This window comes from Oncorhynchus tshawytscha, linkage group LG32 (assembly GCF_018296145.1).
Source record: "Oncorhynchus tshawytscha isolate Ot180627B linkage group LG32, Otsh_v2.0, whole genome shotgun sequence".
Taxonomy (NCBI): domain Eukaryota; kingdom Metazoa; phylum Chordata; class Actinopteri; order Salmoniformes; family Salmonidae; genus Oncorhynchus; species Oncorhynchus tshawytscha.
Genome location: NC_056460.1, coordinates 12963621 through 12986011, shown reverse-complemented (window position 1 = coordinate 12986011; position 22391 = coordinate 12963621). Strand labels below are relative to the sequence as shown.

Sequence of the window (22391 nt, the reverse complement as noted above, 5' to 3'; positions counted from 1 at the left end):
TTTTTATATCAGAGATCTGTGAGAGTACATTTACATTTAGCGTCTTATCCAGAGCGAATTATAGGAGCAATTAGGCACAAGGGCACACGTTGTTGTCCTGGCACCGACAAACGATGAGACAGCCTATAGTGAGGTCAGAAACATGGCAGTGTGGTGCCAAGACAACAACCTCTCCCTCAATGTGAGCAAGACAAAGGAGCTGATCGTGGACAACAGGAAAATGCGGGCCGAACAGGCCCTCATTAACATTGACGGGCTGTAGTGGAGCGGGTCGGGAGTTTCAAGTTCCTTGGTGTCCACATCACCAACAAACTATCATGGTTCAAACACACCTAGACAGTCGTGAAGAGGGCACGACAAAAACATTTCCCCCTCAGGAGACTGAAAAGATTTGGCATGGGTCCCCAGATCCTCAAGAAGGTCTACAGCTGCACCATCGAGAGCATCCTGACTGGTTGCATCACCTCCTGGTATGACAACTGCTAGGCATCTGACTGTAATGAGCTACTGAGGGTAGTGTGTACAGCCCAGTACATCACGTCAAGCTTCCTGCCATCCAGGACCTATATACTAGGCGGAAAGCCCCCAAAATTGTCAAAGACTCCAGTCACCCAGTCATAGACTGTTTTCTCTGCTACTGCATGGCTAGTGGTACCGGAGCGCCAAGTCTACGACCAAAAGGCTCCTCATCAGCTTCTACCCCCAAGCCATAAGACTGCTGAACAATTAGTCAAATGGCCACCCGGACTATTTACATTGACACCCATCCCCTCCAATTTGTTTTTACACTGCTGCTACTCGCTATTTATTATGTATGCATAGTCACTCTACCTACTGTACATGTACAAATGACCTTAGACTAACCTGTCCTCCCGCACATTGACTCGGTACCGGTACCCACTGTATCGTTGTTAGCCTCATTATTATTACTTTATTATGTTACTTTTTATTATATTTTACTTTAGTTTATTTGGTAACAATTTTCTTAACTCTTTCTTGAACTGCATTCATTGTTGGTTAACTGCTTGTAAGTAAGCATTTCATGGTAAGGTTGTGTTCGGCTCATGTGACTGATTAACAGATGTTTCACCTAGTAGGAGCGGGGATTCAAACCAGCAACCTTTCGGTTACTGTCCCAAGACTCTTGACCCCTAGTCTATAGGTCAACACTAAATCAAATCCAACTGTATCTAAACTGCATAAATCATCTCAATACACTTCACCGTACAGTACAAGAGACAGAATAGAAGACATCTAGCAGTAGCATTAAATAATATAACCAGTAGAACTACTCGAGTCATATTATTTGGTTAGTTTCAGAATGAGTTTCTTTTCATGCATACCATACTGAGGTAGATCTTTCCACCACATACTTACTGATACCCACCCTGACTCACTGATACTACACACCCCCACAGCTCACTGCACCCTCCCTCCACCCAGAAACCCATTTAAAGTGAAATATCTATGGATGAATCCGTGCCGGTCCCCACCACTTTAATACATAATGTAGGGCCTATTTGATGAAAAACCGTGCTTTTACTCCGGTTTTTAGAGCGACAAGTAACCTTCTGCACAGAGAACGTGCAGTTTGGACATATATCAGATGTATCACCCTGATCTGGAGGCTAAAGCTGGAATACAGTGTTCCACTTCATGATGCTTCCAATTTAGTCCGGACATAGTACCCTGAACTACACCGTCCATATGATGTCAATCACACAAATTATGATTTGTGCCGTTATAAATCTAAACTGTAACACATTATGTCAGATATGTCATTTAACAAAGTTGTTCCTTTTTATTTTGCATTCAGGCCAAAGACTAAAACCGAGAATCTGTACGCAGGTCATGCATAGAACGACCCTGGCCAAACAAATTCCTTTTTCCCTACGGAATCCGTCTTATTTCTTTGCTAGGCTTCATTAAATTTGATCTGCCTCATTTACCAAATGAATTGTGATATGAGTAGTTTCTCCCAGTCCTTCTCATTCCTTCCCGCTTTTAGATTTCTTACCAAGTTTAAAATTAGACTAGAAGCTATGAATAATTACTTTTTCTCACTGTGTATCGGGCTCACTAAATCTATTATACAATCTAATAAGCACAACCGCACATTAAACTTTCAAGATGCAAACCTTGAATAAAGATGCATTGCTGGGGCCTGAGTGAGAAGGGTCTAGCCATAGCCAGGCTATCAGGCAGATTTGAGGGGGGTTACTATTAATTTCTTCCTGGTTCTATTCTACTCACATCTTTTTAATGATCATCCATTATCTATTATATGAGCCTAGGAGCTAATTCAGTACATCTTGATACCTGCTGCTGATTCAGTGGCCAGTATCAGCAGAGACACTATCTTTGACTGGCTTTATTCCTGTGAAAGACTACAACCCCTGCCCTCTCACATAGAGATGACTTGGGGTATTCTACAGTAAAGTTGTCAGCAGTGATGACTTTTAAAAGCTTGTCACACTTATTGATGAGGCTAGTTGATATTCTGCAGTGTGTGTGTGTGTGTGTGTGTGTGTGTGTGTGTGTGTGTGTGTGTGTGTGTGTGTGTGTGTGTGTGTGTGTGTGTGTGTGTGTGTGTGTAAGCCCATGTCGACAATATTGACATCTACTGGAGAAAATATGAACTCAGCCTTGAACATATAAGTATGTTGCAATTCTGTTTTCTGACCATGTAGCGGTATAGACCAACGCAGCTATGTATTAGTGAGGAATGTAAGAAAAATTTATATTTCTAAGCCTACTCATGTTTTAGTTCATTGGAGACTTCTAAATTATGCCAAATGGAATAACAAGGAAATCAACAGATGGCGAACATGTTGGTGCAAGAAAACAAGTGCTTAGCCGTCAAACCCAAACATCCAACAAGCAGAGTAATATCCCCCTGAAATATAGCTCCAAATGTCATTCAGTGATAATTCAGAGTAAGTATATGTCAAATTAACTCATAAAAAGTATGCTCCTACTCCCACTCAAACATCTGGCATGAATCAATATCGGAACTTAATGAATTGAATTTCATGGTTTACTTTTATGGAAATGTAGTTGCCAGATAACCATTTTGGAAATATTTAACTGACAGGTAACACTGACAGATATAATGCTTTTTTAACCTGTTACAGACATGAAGAAGCCGCTATTATAGGCTAAGGCCTATAATATGTTATGCCTGTGTTTCAACTCACACAAAATGCCTGTTATTAATCAATCATACCTGGTCTAAATGAGCTGTGTTCTTATCCGGCTTTCCCTCCGTTAACTCTTTGTCTGGTAGAAGGAAAAACTCTGCTGCCGTGGGCAACCCTGGTAGGACACTGACAAGGAGCCGTTCCGGTGTCACCCCTGTGGCCTAGAGAAGGATGAGGAGGGAGAGAAGGAAGAGAGAGATGAGAATGGTAGGATGAGGAGTTGGGAGAGGAAGAGGAAAAGAAGAAGAGAGGGAGACGAGGGAGATGAAGAGGAGGAAGATGAAAAGGAGGGAGAGGGAGAGGATGAAGAGGAGGAGGGAGATGGAGAGGAGGAAGATGAAGAAGAACAGAAAGAGGAGGAGTAAGAGGAAGAATTCCCCATCAACCATTTGGACCAGACTGGATCGCTTTTCATGTCACTAAGCACATCATCAAAGAGGAAAGCAGTGGCATCGAAAAATAGGAATTGTCTGGATGGTCGTAATTAGTGTGACTGTGATACATTATTACTAACATCAATGAGACTTAGGTCTGAAATTATCATACTACTCAGGTCCTGAGCCGTTCGTATCAAATACGATACGATTTCCGTTCTCAAAAATACTGAATAGTATGAGCAATTCAATACATTTTTTGGATACGACAATGTCTACCAAACAGGTCATATGTCATGTGTGGAGTTGAAATAAACTATATATACAAAAGTATGTGGACACCACTTCAAATTAGTGGATTAGGCTATTTCAGCACAGTTGTTTCTGACAGGTGTATAAAATTGAGCATACCGCCATGCAATCTCCATAAACAAACATTGGCAGCAGAATGGCATTTCTGAAGAGCTCAGTGACTTTCAACGTGGCACCGTCATAGGATCCCACCTTTCATTCGTCAAATTTCTGCCCGCCCTGTTAGAGTTGCTGTTATTGTGAAGTGGAAACATCTAGGAGCAACAACGGCTCAGCAGTGAAGTGGTAGGCCACACAAGCTTACAGAATGGGACCAACGAGTGCTGAAGTGCGTAGCCCACTACCGAGTTCAAAACTGCCTCTGGAAGCAATGTCAACGACTCTGGGTTTGGCGGATGCCAGGAGAACGCTATGTGCCCCAGTGCATAGTGCCAACTGTAAAGTTTGGTGAAGGAGGAATACTTGTCTGGGGCTGTTTCATGGTTCGGGCTAGGCCCCTTAGTTCCAGAGAAGGGAAATCTTAATGCTAGAGCATACAGTGACATTCTAGACGATTCGTGCTTCCAACTTTATGGGAACAGTTTGGGGAAGGCCCTTTTCTGTTTCATCATGACAACGCCCTGTGCACAAAGTGAGGTCCATATAGAAATGGTTTGACGAGATCAGTGTGGAAGAACTTGACTGGCCTGCACAGAGCCCTGACCTGAACCTCATCAAACACCTTTGGGATTAATTGGAATGCCGACTGCGAGCCAGGCCTAATTGCCTAACATCAGTGCCCGACCTGTGAGAAAAAATACGTATTTACCTGCTTTGTTTGAAAATGAATAGTTAACAATGATATGCTGAACAAATCGTAAGAGACTTTCATAACTAGTAGTGCAGTGCTTCTAAAAAGGGATGGTTTTCTTCTAGTCCCCTGCAGCTGGTCTGTGAGTATAATCAAGGACATAGTGTGACCTGAGATAGAGATTGCCTGGATGGGGTAAAACAAACCCCTATTTGTCCTAATCATCTTTTCTTCTGAGAAACTACGCTAGGGAGAGGTAAACAACACCCGGTGCACATAACCACAAGATGGACCCAAGGTGGCTTATGATGCCCCAATCTGCATGGGAGGGGTGGAACCAGCCATGACTAAGCATTTTTAGATTTGATCTATACAGTTGAAGTTGGAAGATTACATACACCTCGGCCAAATACATTTAAATTCAGTTCTTCACAATTCCTGAAATATAATCCTAGTAAAGATTCTCTGTCTTAGGTCAATTAGGAACATCACTTTACTTTAAGAATGTGAAACATCAGAATAATAGTAGAGAGAATGATTTGTTTAAACTTTCATTTCTTTCATCACATTCCCAGTGGGTCAGAAGTTTACATACAATCAAGTATTTGGTAGCATTGCCTTTAAATTGTTCAACTTGGGTCAAACGTTTCGGGTAGCCTTCCACAAGCTTCCCACAATAAGTTGGGTGAATTTTGGCCCATTCCTCCTGACAGAGCTGGTGAACTTAGTCAGGTTTGTAGGCCTCTTTGCTCGCACACACTTTTTCAGTTCTAACAACAAATTGTCTATGGGATTGAGGTCAGGGCTTTGTGATGGCTACTCCAATACCTTTACTTTGTTGTCCTTAAGCCATTTTGCCACAACTTTGGAAGTATGCTTGGGGGTCATTGTCCATTTGGAAGACCCATTTGTGACCAAGCATTAACTGATGTCTCACAGAAATGTTTTGATGTCTTTGATGACTGATGTCTGGAGATGCTGCTTCAATATGTCCACAATTTTCCTTCGTCGTGATGCCATCTATTTTGTGAAGGGCACCAGTCCCTCCTGCAGCAAAGCACTCCCACAACATGATGCTGCCACCCCTCACGGTTGTGATGGTGTTCTTCGGCTTGCTAGCCTCCCCCTTTTTCCTCCAAACATAACAATGGTCATTATGGCCAAACAGCTCTATATTTGTTTCATCAGACCAGAGGACATTTCTCCAAAAAGTATGATCTTTGTCCCCATGTGCAGTTGCAAACCGTAGTCTGGCCTTTTTATGGTGGTTTTGGAGCAGTGGCTTCTTCCTTGCTCAGCGGCCTTTCAGGTTATGTCGATATCGGACTCGTTTTACTGTGGATATAGGTACTTTTGTACCTGTTTCCTCCAGCATCTTCACAAGGTCCTTTGCTGTTGTTCTGGGATTGATTTGCACTTTACGCACCAAAGTACGTTCATCTCTAGGAGACAGAACGTGTCTCCTTCCTGAGCAGTATGATGGCTGCGTGGTCCCATGGTGTTTATACTTGCATACTATTGTTTGTACAGATGAACGTGGTACCTTCAGGCATTTGGAAATTGCTCCCATGGATGAACCAGACTTGTGGAGGTCTACAATTTTTTACGAGGTCTTGGCTGATTTCTTTCGATTTTCTCAAGATGTCAAGCAAAGAGGCACTGAGTTTGAAGGTAGGCCTTGAAATACATCCACAGGTACACCTCCAATTGACTCAAATGATGTCATATAGCCTATCAGAAGCTTCTAAAGCCATGACATCATTTTCTGAAATTTTCCAAGCTGTTTAAAGGCACAGTCAACTTAGTGTATGTAAACTTCTGACCCACTGGATTTGTGATACAGTGAATTATAAGTGAAATAATCTGTCTGTAAACAATAATTGGAAAAATTACTTGTGTCATGCAGAAAGTAAATGTCCTAACCGACTTGCCAAAACTATAGTTTGTTAACAAGAAATGTGTGGAGGGGTTGAAAAAAAGGGTTTTAAGGACTCCAACCTAAGTGTATGTAAACCTCCGACTTCAACTGTAGGACCTCTGTTTTTTTAAGAGTGTGGGGTCGACCGGGGTCGACCAGCGTCATTATTGCAATAATGAATCAATATTAAACAAAGATGATTGTTTGAAGAAATGACAAAGTCTCTCTCACTTGGTTAGAATTTCCACCACAGACCTCACTAATGCTCTTGTGGCTGAATGGAAGCAAGTCCCTGCAGCAATGTTCCAACATCTAGTGGAAATCCTTCCCATGAGAGTGGAGGTTGTTATAACAACAAAGGGGGGACCAACTCCATATTAACGTCAAAGATTTTGAAATGTGACGTTTGACGAGAAGGTGTCCACATACTTTTGTTCATGTAGTGCATGTCCCTCACACTGACTGGTGATAGCATTCTGAGCTACAGTTCAGCTGGGCCTAAATTCACCAAACCATGACAATCAGACATTCAGTGAGATTTATTTGTGCATGTATGGCCTCAACAAATACGACCCTGAACTCACAGGCGACCAGCAATTCCATAGTTCAATGTGACAGGGAAGGCAGTGCAACAGCAATTTAGAATGTACTTTAAGTCATTTTCCCTTGCCAGTTAACATCTCAGTCACGACCTCAGGTCACAGGGAATGTATTGTAAAGTGGGCAACAGACTAAATACACTGAACTAAAATATAAACGCCAAAGTGTTGATCACATGTTTCATGAGCTTAACTAAAAAATCCCAGACATTTTCCATATGCACAAAAAGCTTATTTCTCTCAAATGTTGTGCACAAATTTGTTAACATCCCTGTTTTTTATTTGTGGCATATCAAGAAGCTAATTAAACAGCATGATCATTCCACAGGTGTACCTTGTGCTGGGGACAATAAAAGATCACTTTAAAAGTGTAGATTTGTCACACAACACAATGCCACAGACGTCTCAAGTTGAGGGAGTGTGCAATTAGCATGCTGACTACAGGAAAGTCCACCAGAGCTGTTGCCAGAGAGTGTAATTTTCATATCTCTACCAGAAGCTGCCTCCAACATCGTTTTAGAGAATTTGGCAGTACGTCCAACTGGCCTCACAATCGTAGACCACTTGTAACCACAGCAGCCCAGGACCTCCACATTTGGCTTCTTTACCTGCGGGATCATTTGAGGTGGGGGCGTGGGGGTGTTGAGAAGTATTCCTGTCTATAATAAAGCCCTTTTGTGGGGAAAAAAATATTTGTGATTGGCTGGACCTTGCTCCAAAGTGGGTGAGCCTATGCCCTCCCAGCCCCACCCATGGCTGTGCCGCTACCCAGTCATGTGAAATCCATAGATTAGGGCCTAATGAATTTATTTGAATTGACTGATTTCCTTACATGAACTGTAACTCAGTGAAATTGTTGAAATTGTTGCATGTTGAGTTTATATTTCTGCTCAGTATATACTGTGTGTGTGTGTGTGTGTGTGTGTGTGTGTGTGTGTGTGTGTGTGTGTGTGTGTGTGTGTGTGTGTGTGTGTATGTAATATACAGTTAGATACAAGGACCACTCACTTTGACCATGGAGTTCTTGATGACTCTGCTGACGTCTAGTCTCCATTCGGCCACGTCGGGGTTGTGGTCATCCAGGTTAGATGAGAAGGCTAGTAGATGTGACCTGAAATATTCTGCACAGAGAAACAACTATATGATGATCAGCTGATGACGATGCTTTTTATTTCTGCCCTATTGTCTGAAATAATGAATGTGTCAAATGAATGAGTAGTAAACAATTACTTTTAACTACTTCTAAACAGCTACTTTAAATCATACTTACTAGCCAACCTCCAGTGCATTAAAATCTACAAAGTTAACTAGAAACAAACCTCCAGCAGTATACATGGCTGTCTGGCTGTTTACAATACAAAAAAAAAAACACAACAAAAAAACTGCTCACTGCTCACCGTGGACAGCGATGGCTTTCCGGTCCTGCAGGATGGCGTTCCCAGCGGACACCTGCACGGTGACAGTGTTGACGCCTTCCCGGGAGAACGTGCATGCCACGCTCCCTTCCAGGGTGATTATCGGCTACAAAGAGAAAGAGAGGAGACAGGGAGAGAGAGAGGGGGAGAGAGGGAGGGGGAGGGAGGGAGAGAGGGAAAGGGAGGGGGGGAGAGAGAGAGAGAGGAGAGAGGGAACGAGCGGGAGAGAGAGCGACCGAGAGAGGGGAAGAGCGAGAGAGCACGGGGGTTCCCAAGAGAGGCCCTTATCAACCTTGTTAACATCTCACACAGGCACTATTTACACTACAGAGGTGTCAGCCGGGAGGCAGGCAGGCAGCCACACACATAAACACAACCCACATCGCCCCCCAAGGAACCATGATCGCAGCTGTGCTGCATAGAACTGTCCGGGGAGAGTTCCATGAGACACCAGCAGTTCTCTCTGTCGTTACTTGGATCTCCATTTGTTTTTTAAATAGCTCAGACATGCTAATTCTGGATCATTTCCTCATGTACTAGAATAGCTAGCAGCTGCATTAGTAGCTAAACTCATTGCCCAAGCAAACAAAACAAATTCTGAATTAAGTCAGACAAATACTGCTCTAATTTGTAAACCTGGCACAAATCTTTCTTCACGTCACTTTATCTTACAGTATGAAGGATGAGCACACAATAAAACTACAAGTCCCAGCAGTATTGAAGTATCTTATCTTACCTCAGTGTTATTTCCGAACCACCAGATGTAGGTGACTGTTCCCACTTGGCTCGGCCACAGCACAGCAGTGAGGTTGACTTCCTTACTCTTCACCGCCACAAAGGGAGCGGAGAGATGGATATACTCCAGCTGACCTACTCAAAGTAACAAAAATACACGACAGTGAACCCACTGAGACTGACTCCACAACGTTTTGGGGCCTCTTATGAAATGGATAAAGTTGCATTCAAAATGATCCGCCCTAAAAATGCATCACAGTGAACTGACTGAATCCACAAAGTAAGTTTGTAGCCCCTTATAATATGAAATGAAGGCACAAAAAATACATATGACAGTGAACCGATTGACTCCTTCAAGTTTTGGGGCCTCTAAATAAATTAAGGTAAGCAGAAAACTTCAGAGTATCCGTCTATGGGCCCCTTGTGAACTGAAGGCACATAGCAAAAAAAAATGTGAGCTGCATTCAGAGGATCTGGTCCATTCTGGGAAGTTGTGGTCGCCATCTGTGTGTTATTTTTCATCCCTGGCACTCCTGAGTCCTGGCTGGTCCCCATTTGTAATGGCTGGCACATCAAGATGGACAGATTGCAAGGTCCCACAGCTCCCTGATCAATAAGTCAACTACGTTACATCTGTCACCCACGAAACCACCAGGGGTGGTCAGCCCCATCATCACAGAGAAGACGGGAATGACTTGCATGTTAGAGTTAGAGTGGGGGTACGCTGAAGGGCTATCATATAGAGAAAATGGCTTCGGTTTGTTGGAATTGTAATGGGTTTAGGCTACCTTCATCTCCACTGATGTCGGACCATGACATGCATATGACACAAACAGAAAACAATTGAATGTTCTATGCCAGTGTTTCCTAACCCTGGTCCTCCAGTACCCCGCCAACAGTACACATTTGTATTGTGACCTTGGAAAAGCACACCTGATTCAACTTGTCAACTAGTCATCAAGCCCTCAATGAGTTGAATGAGGTGAGTTGGTCCAGGACTACAATACAAATGTGTACTGTTGGGGTACTCGAGGACCAGGGTTGGGAAACACTGTTCTATGCAAGTAAAAGTCTGCAAAGGAACATTTTTGTGTGTCAGAATTGTATAACTACCTCACTCATATGTCTGTAGATTACGGGCTACACTGACTTGAGGTAAGGTACAGTAAGCTAAGCTAAGGTATGTAACTACACTCACATGTTAAAGGTTGAAGACCAAACATGAAGTATGGAGGTTGAAGACCATGACTTGGTGAACCCACAGTGAGAGAGACAGACTCACATGTGACGTGGAGGTACAGCACCACGCTCTCCGACCCCAGCCTGTTCTCTCCTGTAGCGGTCACACGGTAGATCCCGACAGCCTTGTAGACGTGCTTGACCCCATTCTCTATGGAGCTCACGTTGGAGTAGGTCAGAGCGTGACCGTCCCCGAAGTCCACCATGATGCTCGTCCTGGCTCCGTCGCCCTATACAGGAGGTGACAGTCATCAACGATTGAAGAAAGAAAACGGTACACTTACACTAGCTACTGTAGGTATTTCCATGAACATGTTATTTGGTAACACTTTAAATGAAGATGTAATGGCATAGTAAGAGAATAGAGAGTATTTTGTTGCTATTACAGAAGTTGAGAGTTGACATTTTACAATACTGAGTTAAAGTCAGCGCCCTGTCTGAATGAACAGGGAGCCAGTTACTGTATTGCTCCTTAGGAAAAACCACTCACCTCTTCAAGAAACACCAGGAAGGTGACATTGGTGCCCAGCGTAGCTGTCAGCTTTCCTTCACTGGTGACGAGGTGCAGGCCTTTGGGGGCCTGGGTAGGACAGTGCTGCCTCCTGGCCGTGTACTCTGCTATGACTCCCGCTGTGCAGTTATTGGACACAACCTTCCTGTAGCTGAATGTACATAGGTCACAACTGCGGTTAGAAGCTTTGCTGATGGATAGATGAGCATCGAGAAGAACGACCTTAGCAGGTTAGCAGGTTGGCTATTGAGAACACATTATCTTACAATAATGTCCTGTCATTTGAAATATCCTTATTCAAATTGTACCTTTGCAGTCAGTTTGAATTAAATAGTGAATGAGTGTACATACAGATGTAGGAACTTAATTTGAGACAGAAAATAACCTTTTACTGCAGTGGGCTAAATCAGGGTCACACAGTGTGATTATTGGTAGTCTTAAACAAATCTACTTTGAAACAAGAGTATACATCTCACACACAAGGTTATGGGCTTAAAAAAAGAAGACACCTGTACCATGTCCGATACACAGTTGAAATGTATTCCATTTTGAGTTTGCATCCCAAAATTACTATTTATAGACATTACAGAAGAAAACTGTTTGACATAGAAACACCGGATTTTTGTTGTTTTTATGAAAAATATGAATAACATTCCACCAAAAATGTCTCTTTTGGTCATTGACGGCAGGAAAGGGCTACTGAACATTTTTGTAAGGATTGATCCATTTTTTTTTGTAACTTCAGAAGCCTTTTTTAAACCTCAAATACACTACACATGTTACATTTCTTACATCGCAGGAAAGTTCTCCATCAACAGGGTGATCAAATTAAGATCCAACATCTGTAAGAGGCTAATGAGAGTCCTGGAAATAATCTGCTTACCCAGTGCTGTTGATGAAAGTAGTCCCCGTGGTGCAGCTTCTCGACATGGACGATGGGAGGAACCAAAAGGCAGGGGTGCACTTGCCGTCACTCCGCCTATCATAGCCATAGTCACTGTAATGTTTGGATCATACCAAAATAAACAACAGTCGAGTGAAATGCTACACAGTAAACTTCTATAAGTGATTAAATTCCTGACTCATACTGGTGACCCTGGATTCAAAATAATTGAAGAATTTCAATGGCACTTATTGATTTGACAGAAATGCTGTAATAATGCCATTGTCTTTTTAGTTTTTCAAAACCAGACAACGTTGTTTATGCTACAGTAATAGCATTAACACAGTCGAGTGAAATTCTATGAAGTTTGTTTTGATACATTTGATTTATGTGACGTAGAGGAATTGTCTTTGAGGGTTTGGGGTGGGACTCTGCACTGGGGCCTGAAAACACTCTCATTCTCAAACAAACTGATTTGACAAAGAAAAACTTTTTCAAACACAGCTCTGGTTTGTGTGTCCTATCATTAAAAGGCAACGTTGCCAGCACGCGCGTCCTCAAAACGATAGGAACAAATTGGCCCAATTAGGCCGACATGCACACAGATGCAGAAGTGTTGTGATAGTTAATGAACACTATTAAGCCCGGTGATTAATCGTCTCTTACTAAAACTCATTCCAAGTTTACCGCCTCACTCAAGGGGCCCACGGATTTGGGAATTAACAAAAGCAACATTAAAAATACTGATAGATAATTCAAAGAAATGGATGGTGAAGTTTGTAGCAAATATGCTTTGGAAATGCGTCGTCGATGAACAGAGAAGTCACTGTTCCAAGCTGAAAGCCACAAAAGCAGTGAGAGTTGGTTTGTCTCATAAACGTGTGGTGACATTGTAGGGAAGAGCAATGGCAGACATTCAAGGAGAAAGACACACACACACACACACACACTTCCCTATCCCACTCCCTATCCCCGTGCAAACTTGGATCCTTGCAACCCTCCTCTCTCTCTCTGTGCTTTTTCCATCATTCTTCCATACACACACAGCTTGGAGTGGTGCGGTTGACTGCATTCCATTTAGCCGGGGCAGCCTCCAAGAGAATCCAAAAGCTAAGTCTCCTCTGCAATTCTAATCTGGAGTGAGCTTCACCATGACGGTGATCCCTTATCTTTTCATCCTTCGCTTCCAGGCTTCTTTTTTTTCGATCCTCTACTCCATATGCCAGTGGTATATTGATAGGGCGGCTTAGGCAGAAGTTGTAACGCTAGATGTGTTTGTGTTCGAGTAGTGTGTCGGAGTCTCTCCTCAAGTACCATCGGCCAGTTCCGGTTATTTGATCTGTTCCAGTACTATTCCATTCAAGTAAACCGTTAACTTGTGTAATGTTTACTACGTGTATTGTGTGGCAGTTTACTTACATTGTATTTACACTGTACCTACTTCTGCATAATTTAGGGATAATTCATGTGAAGCGGGACCCATCTGTCTACTCACCACTCAAAGTCGGCCTCTGTGCAGTCGCAGGGCGCCGAGGTCATCGTGACCGAGTACGTCTTACCCATAACGCACCTGGCTATGGGCTTCAACTTCCTGTAGATTCTTTTCACTCCCATGATGCATGGTTCGCCCTGTGGATATATTTTACGAATTGAAAGAAAAACAGAGAAAAGGGGTTGTTTTTGTTACATTTGCCATCGCCATAAATAATTTACTGCAGTGCGGTGAACCATGCCTGTATCATCATGTGTGTGAAAAGGCATGCAGTTGCTTTTCCCTTTACATGGGCTTATTTTGCATCGCTGCCCACTGAGGCTCATGTTGTGTGTTGTGCTAGCGGTAAGCGATGCTAAACTTAAAACACTTCTCTATCTCTCATGTATCACTACACCCAAGCTGTTGCAACTCGCTTGACTTAGTTTCGGAAAAACATTAAGATTTTTCGTTTTGGTACATAGGGCCTTGCTGGATGAATCAAAATTATTTTTTTAGGGGTGAAATAATGGTTCTGCCATTCTCTCTCTTAGAGTCAGATGGTTTAAAAGGAGGCTAGAGGAGTATACACTTCAGAGGCAGAGTTGGTTCTCTCTCTCTCTCAACGTGATAACGCAAAAGGCCTGACTGGTTCCAAATGGTCTTAAAGCCACAATCTGCCATTTCAACACCTTACCCTGCCACAGGCTGTTGCTTTCTTTTTAACACACCACAGCCTTTCCTTTGGGCCAGTTCCCAATCTGTTCTTCAATGTTTACCTCTGTAATTGAATTGGACTGTATTCCACTTCCATGGCTAAATGTTTTGATCGTTAGGGCCAGCCCAATCATATAGATGTCTGAGTCAATTACGGTAGCTCGGTCAGAATAAAGAACCACTCTCCGTCTCATCCTTATGTTTCGCTCTGGGTCTGTCTAGGTTTGAGGTAGAGCATTCGCTCTGGCTCAAACGTATGCAGTGTTTTATAAGGAGAGTTGTAGAGACGTACATACATCAACAAGAATTAGAGGGAGTATGCCTAAGAGCTTTTGGGCCTGAGGGAGAGGAACGCCCGGCACCTGTCCAGCTCACACTCAACAGCTCAACACAAAGCAGAGGATGGAGGTAGGGGAGTGATCAAGCAGTACACTGCATGTCGTAACCGTCTTTCATTCGATTAAGGTTCTCGGTCTATCTGGACCTCTCTGTCAAGTAAATGATAAGAGATGGAGGTTGGTGGGAATGGCCACAGAGCACACATGGTAGCAGTAGGGGCGGCATGTAGCTTAGCGGTTAAGAGCGTTGAGCCTGTAACCGAGAGGTCACTGGCTCAGTAACCGAGAGGTCACTGGCAAGACGACTAGGTGAAAAATCTCCCAATGTGACTTTGAGCAAGGCACTTTACCTGGATAAGAGAATATGCTAAATGACAAAACATTTTATGTCGCAGGTTAAAGACACACCGTGCAGAAATCGCTCCGCCGCTTCCTGGTTGATAAAATTTGAATAGTTAATTAGAATTAGCCTAATTTCAGTTTATGTGACAAGTATAGTGTAGAGAATCATTGTACCATCTAAACCTCTGTGAAATATATTTTCCCGTAAGCAAAAATATTGTTTGAAGCTGGTGTACAAACTTGTAAGTAAGACGAAAAAACAATACTTATGAGCAGGAGGCATAGAAATAGCGCACATAGAACATATCTACCATTTCTTAAGACTTGCTGTCAATGAGAATGACAGATCTATAACTCGCATTTCTATGTGAATTTCTTAATGTTTGACACATTTTTGAAGAAGTCATAGTAAATTACAAGTTTAATCCCCATCTTAAAAGTTTGGGTGACACTTCAAAGTGTAAGATATAAAGTGCTCACAACTTCTTGCAATAGAAGTGGGTCAGAAGTTTACATACACTAAGTTGACTGTGCCTTTAAACAGCTTGGGAAATTCAGAGAAAATGATGTCATGGCTTTAGAAGCTTCTGGCATCATTTGAATCAATTAGAGGTGTACATGTGGATGAATTTCAAGGCCTACCTTCAAACTCAGTGCCTCTTTGCTTGACATCATGGGAAAATCAAAAGAAATCAGACCTCAGAAAAAATATTGTCTGGTTCATCCTTGTCTGGTTCATCTGTACAAAGAATAGTACGCAAGTATGAACACCATGGGACCACGCAGCCGTCATACCGCTCAGTAAGGTGACCCGTTCTGTCTCCTAGAGATGAACGTACTTTGGTGTGAAAACTGCAAAGCGGTTTGCAACTGCACATGTGGACAAAGATCGTACTTTTGGAGAAATGTCCTCTGGTCTGATGAAATAGTACTGTTTGGCCAAAATGACCGTCGTCATGTTTGGAGGAAAAAGGGGGAGGCTTACAAGCCGAAGAACACCATCCCAACCATGAAGCACGAGGGTGGCAGCATCATGTTGTGGGAGTGCTTTGCTGCAGGAGGGACTGGTGCTCTTCACAAAATAGATGGCATTATGAGGTAGGAAAATGATGTGGATATATTGAAGCAACATCTCAAGACATCAGTCAGGTTGAAGCTTGGTCGCAAGTGGCTCTTCCAAATGGACAATGACCCCCAAGCATACTTCCAAAGTTGTGGCAGAATGGCTTAAGGACAATAACGTCAAGGTATTGGAGTGGCCATCACTAAGCCCTGACCTCAGTCCTATAGAACTGAAAAAGTGTGTGCGAGCACGGAGGCCTACAAACCTGACTCAGTTACACCAGTTCTGTCAGGAGGAATGGGCCAAAATTCACCCAACTTATTGTGGGAAGCTTGTGGAAGGCTACCCAAAACGTTTGACCCAAGTTAAACAATTTAAAGGCAATGCTACCAAATTCTATTTGAGTGTATGTAAACTTCTGACCCACTGGGAATGTGATGAAGGAAATAAAAGCTGAAATAAATCACTCTCTACTATTATTCTGACATTTCACATTCTTAAAATAAAGTGGTGATCCTAACTGACCTAAAAACAGGGAATTTGTACTAGGATTAAATTTCAGGAATTGTGAAAAACCGAGTTTCAATGTGTTTGGCTATGGTGTATGTAAACTTCCGACTTCAACTGTATGTAGGTGCCATTACCCGGTTGTGTAGGTGCCATGTCTGGTAATCCCCCTCTGTACATCTCCGGTTGAAGATGGACCTGAAGTCAATCTTGACCAGCTGCCACTCGGACCGGTGACTGACGTGGCCAAAGATCCTGCAAACAGCAAGGAACCTTACAGCTGCAGCAGAAAAGGTACACTAGTATCTGGTTGTCAGATAGCAAAGCCACAGCAGCTGTGAACACTGATAGGTACACTACACTGAAACACAGCAGTATGGTTATAATGATTAGGGTGACAGAGGAAAAATCACTAGTCAAACTAAGGAGTGTCAGGTACGGCACCCATATTAGGAAGTCCCTCAGTTGTCGGACCGAGGCGTCAGTCAAAACAAGTCACTTCTGAGCTGAATAAAATATACTTAGTTGGATAGAGGAATATAAAAGTGTGGAGTCAACATTTTCTTTGACTTGGACAAAAATGACAGTTATTACTAAAAGCTTTAGAGAAATTGCATTTGGCAACTAATGGAATCGAAATGAATCACTTAACAAAAAGATATGTCTTACAGGGTGTGTATTTCCCTCAGATCCAACACAAACTTCAACCAAAATGCAAGGTCGTAACACCACATCAAATCAACATTCACATGTCACAGAAAACATTCCTTCTCAGACAAAATTGGGTGGGAGTTTTACTGGGATTTACCTCCTCTCTCTGCTAATCAAACAACAAATGTATCACACTCAATCCATCAATTAACAGACTGAGGCGCTGGTCTACAACTGTCACTAACTGTAAAATCATTATGAATTGATAAGAAAATGGTCTGAAATGAAATAATGATAAATAATGAGGTGTCCATACACAGAAAGGCAGAGAAAAAGAGTACACATTTCATTTTTTCCCCTTATGAAAAGTTGTAGTAGGCTGTCAACAATCTCATATCCCACAGTCCTGTCTGTCTCAGCTGCTTCAGAGAAGTGCACTCTGGGAGAAAGTCCTATCTTATCCTACCATCTTCCTCTCTCTCTCTCTCTGTCTCAGTCTCTCCCCTCATCTCTCTCTCTCTGTCTCAGTCTCTCCCCTCATCTCTCTCTCTCCCCCCACTTCTGTCCTTCCCTCTCCCGGTCTCAGCAGCTGTGGCCTATCCTTCTGTTGCCGTGCCGACTACAAAGTCAACTGTCTGTCCGTCACTCAGTTTTCGGTGATGACAGGTGTTAGATAACACTGATGTAAGGGCTACGGGAAACCTTGTGCAGCAGCCGTCAAAGTTGTACACCAAAAAAAGTACAATAAGAGCAGTATCATCTCACGTCGTATAGCTAAGTGGGTCATTCCAGAAGGAAATAAGTTGTAGAAAAGACGGAAAACTTCACGTTGCCATGTTTCTTAAAACTATTGAGTCAATGTTGCTCCATAATGCAGAAAGAACTTTTAGAGCCCTACTTTCCTATCCGGTCCTTTAGCCATAGTCTATTTCATTTTTCATGATGTTCCTCGTGTTCTTCAGTGTCGCCGGGCTCCCAACACCACTGATGTCTCTGTGATCATAATCCCGAGACAGATGGTTTTGATGTGAGGCTAAACCTTGAGAGGGATCTATTCCATTCATGTTAGGGAAAATGGGCAGCCAGCGCTGTCGTTACTACCAGGGCTTTGGAAACGAGCAAAACTCCCACCCACCCCTCATACAACGTCAACACATCTAACACGGTTAAGGTTCATTCAATCTCAATTCATTATGTTAACACATCAAACATACTGTATATCTGCAATCAGATGGGATTTGATTTGACAGTGTGGTGTAGTGGTATAGTAGTCTATACGGACAACATACAGAAACCCTTCTGGGCCAACGTTTGAATCCTGCATCCATCCTTTTTGGTTCATAGTTTCCCCTTACCGGTCTCCCTCTCATTCAAAATTGGGTAAATAAAGTTGATTTACGTCATAATGAGAGTCTCCTCCCCCGGCTCCCCTAGCAACCCGTCCACAAACAGGGGCGACATGGTGAAACTGTATTTATTCCACTCTCTCCCCTCGTCGAAACTCATCCTGTGGGAGGAATCATAGAAAGAGAATGAGAGCTAATGTATTTAACAGTATTATAGTATTTTCTTCTGTATCTCTATGGGAGAGACCATAGCAATAGAATGAGAACTCCATTAGTGTATTTAACAGTATTATAAACTAAGCAAAAAAAGAAAAGGCCCCTTTTCAGGACCCTGTCTTTCAAAGATAATTTGTAAAAAAAAATCTAAATAACTTCACAGATCTTCATTGTAAAGCGTTTAAACACTGTTTCCCATGCGTGTTCAATGAACCATAAAGAATTAATGAACATGCACCTGTGGAATGGTCGTTAAGACACTAACAGCTTACAGACGGTAGGCAATTAAGGTCACAGTTATGAAAACGTAGGACACTAAAGAGGCCTTTTTATTGACTCTGAAAAACACCAAAAGAAAGATGCCCAGGGTCCCTGCTCATCTGTGTGAACGTGCCTTAGGCATGCTGCAAGGAGGCATGAGGACTGCAGATATGGCCAGGGCAACAAATTGCAATGTCCGTACTGTGAGACGCCTAAGACAGCGCTACAGGGAGACAGGACGGACAGATGGTCATCCTCACAGTGGCAGACCACGTGTAACAACACCTGCACAGGATTAGTACATCTGAACATCACACCTGCAGGACAGGTACAGGATGGCAACAACAACTGCCCGAGTTACACCAGGAACGCACAATCACTCCATCAGTGCTCAGACTGTCCGCAATAGGCTGAGAGAGGCTGGACTGAGGGCTTGTAGGCCTGTTGTAAGGCAGGTCCTCACCAGACATCCCCGGCAACAACGTTGTCTATGGGCACAACCCCACCATCGCTGGACCAGACAGGACTGGCAAAAAGTGCTCTTCACTGATGATTTGCGGTTTTGTATCACGAGGGGTGATGGTCGGATTTGCGTTTATCGTCGAAGGAATGAGCGTTACACCGAGGCCTGTACTCAGGAGCGGGATCGATTTGGAGGTGGAGGGTCCGTCATGGTCTGGGGCGGTGTGTCACAGCATCATCGGACTGAGCTTGTTGTCATTATAGGCAATCTCAACACTCCTCCCTCATTTGGTACCCTTCCTGCAGGCTCATTCTGATATGACCCTCCAGCATGACAATGCCACCAGCCATACTGCTCGTTCTGTGCGTGATTTCCTGCAAGACAGGAATGTCAGTGTTCTGCCATAGCCAGTGAAGAGCACGGATCTCAATCCCAATGAGCACGTCTGGGACCTGTTGGATCGGAGGGTGAGGGCTATGGCCATTCCCCCCAGATATGTCTGGGAACTTGCAGGTGCGTTGGTGGAAGAGTGGGGTAACATCTCACAGCAAGAACTGGCAAATCTGGTGCAGTCCATGAGGAGATGCACTGCAATACTTAATGCAGCTGGTGGCCACACCAGATACTGAATGTTACTTTTGATTTTGACCCCCCCTTTGTTCAGGGACACATTATCCCATTTATGTTAGTCACATCTGTGGAACTTGTTCAGTTTATGTCTCAGTTGTTCAATCTTGTTATGTTCATACAAATATTTACACATGTTAAGTTTGCTGAAAATAAATGCAGCTGACAGTGAGAGGTTTCTTTTTTTGTTCAGTTTAGTATTTTCTGCTGTATCTTTATGGCAGAAACCATAGCAATATAATAATAACACATACCATAACTGATGGACAGAATTAGAACATATTATAGTGTATACTATTACAGTATTATATGCATCTCTATGGGAGAAAACAAACATCTTCTCCAGTGTCTTATCCAATTGCTAAAAACTGAATTTTAATTATTCCACATAGGATAGGATATGAGCACTGCATTTCTAAAGGCATTGAAAGGCAAGGCTTACATCACGTAATGAACAGGGAAAGGTGAAATTGAATAGCAATCGTCAAAGGAGGAGAATATCTCACCGCCTACTGGTTTGGAATTACACTAATAACTTCCTATGTTCTTAGACATACTCATTACACTATCAGGCTTGTGGGAACGTGAGGACGTAAGTCTTCCTCAGAGAGAGAGAGTTGATGCAAACCATGCCAAATTCTATTTTTCTAATAGAGATTCACCATAGGTGTCGGATGGGGAGTGGAGTGTGTCTTATAGCCACCAGGGCCCCTCCTTGGTCCAGGTAGAGAACACTGTACTCCTCATCAAAGATCTGAAAGGCAAAAGGTAAAAAGTATAAACTCATTATATGACTAGCGTTATTGATTACCAAGACATTTTTGTTTTAGTAGTGGACTTTAATGTTGATGAAAGAGCAACCTAATGAACGAGGGACACACACATAGGCAAGCACGCACATACACACCCCCCTTACACACATCAGATCTCCCTTCCTCCCCCCTCTCAACACCAAAACACACCACACTTCGATGTGGCGTGACGTTGCCGCGTCAATTCTCTACTCATTAATTTTCATCTGCGTCCTTTAATTAGACACGAGGCCCCTTACATTGAAATTGCGGCCGTTATATAAGGGAGGTGGAGGAGAAGGTGGCACAGACACCCACCCACGGGCATCGTTGTGCGGGCAAAGGCAGGGGGGCTACCGAATGACATTAGTCTCAAGATCTCATTTGATTATCTGCACTAAATCACAGCGGCGGGTGGCAAAGTGGTGGATTAAACACCATCCTGGGGATGATGATGTAGTTATTGAGATGGTGAGGATCTCCCTCCCTCCCCCTCACCTGTCTCCACGTGTTGCCGGCGTCCGAGGTGATGAACATGCTCACGTTGCTGGTGGTCAACTCCGCTCCGATGGAGCCTGATGAGGGGGGTTGGGTGAAGTGTTCAGGATGAGAGAGTCCCGTATGACTTTAGCCAACTGCTAAACTATTGATATCCTTGAGGGTGTGGGGCTGATCTAAATCAAATCCAAAATTCCACAGCTGTCTGATATGCTGTACATGACCTTTATAAAAAGTTCAAAGTCATACAGGAAGTGTCTTAAATTACAGAAGTGATTGATGTCATTTCTTCCTGAAGGACACACAGACTATATACTAGAGTCAAAGTCAGTCATGTCCTTTCATACATTGACATTGATAACTAAAAAGGTTTCCTAACATACATTACAGTAATATAGTCCACTTACTGTGCAGTATTAACCATCCAGTCTCCTCTATCACATAAAGACCTCCGCTTTCAGACTGAGGCTGTTGAGTCTTCTACTATAATTACTCCCATTTAGTAGCTAATTAGAGTCAGGTGGTTTAACAGGAGGCTAGAGGAGAAGTGTTCCAGAGTGTACCCCTCAGAGGCAGAGTTGGCTACCCCTATGTCTCAGTGGCTCTGTGTGTGTGTCACGGACTCTGCGTGTGTGTCACGGGCTCTGCGTGTGTGTCACGGGCACTGCATGTGTGTCACGGGCAGTGCGTGCGTGTCACGGGCTCTGCATGTGTGTCACGGGCACTGCGTGTGTGTCATGGGCTCTGCGTGTGTGTCACGGGCTCTGCGTGTGTGTCACGGGCTCTGCATGTGTGTCACGGGCAGTGCGTGTGTGTCACGGGCTCTGCATGTGTGTCACGGGCACTGCGTGTGTGTCATGGGCTCTGCGTGTGTGTCACGGGCTCTGCGTGTGTGTCACGGGCTCTGCGTGTCACAGGCTCTGCGTGTGTGTCACGGGCTCTGCGTGTGTGTCACGGGCTCTGCGTGTGTGTCACGGGCTCTGCGTGTGTGTCACAGGCTCTGTGTGTGTGTCTCATTGCCTCTGTATCTCTCTCTCTCTCCTTCCTTCCTTCCTTCCTTCCTTCCTTGCCTCCCTCTCCTGACCTCCTTCCTAACAGGAGGGTACAGGAGAACTGTTCCAGAG

General features: G+C 43.5%; 1 protein-coding gene across 3 annotated transcripts in view; it reads right to left on the bottom strand.

Moving 5' to 3' along the window:
- The window catches only part of LOC112230263 (VPS10 domain-containing receptor SorCS1-like), a 155081-nt gene that overhangs the window by 6130 nt on the left and 126560 nt on the right, over positions 1 to 22391 (bottom strand). For all 3 annotated transcript variants that reach the window (XR_006080603.1, XR_006080604.1, XM_042310768.1), the window contains exons 12-23: positions 21268 to 21344; positions 20641 to 20732; positions 18465 to 18572; positions 16552 to 16669; positions 13472 to 13605; positions 11977 to 12090; positions 11073 to 11244; positions 10626 to 10812; positions 9345 to 9478; positions 8591 to 8714; positions 8202 to 8314; positions 3227 to 3361 (exon numbers count right to left, since the gene is read on the bottom strand). Coding sequence is in view for 1 of the 3 variants with exons in the window: in XM_042310768.1 (XP_042166702.1) it covers positions 3227 to 3361; positions 8202 to 8314; positions 8591 to 8714; positions 9345 to 9478; positions 10626 to 10812; positions 11073 to 11244; positions 11977 to 12090; positions 13472 to 13605; positions 16552 to 16669; positions 18465 to 18572; positions 20641 to 20732; positions 21268 to 21344 (1508 nt within the window). In the remaining 2 variants the exon portion in view is untranslated. The remainder of the gene's footprint in view (positions 1 to 3226; positions 3362 to 8201; positions 8315 to 8590; positions 8715 to 9344; positions 9479 to 10625; positions 10813 to 11072; positions 11245 to 11976; positions 12091 to 13471; positions 13606 to 16551; positions 16670 to 18464; positions 18573 to 20640; positions 20733 to 21267; positions 21345 to 22391) is intronic.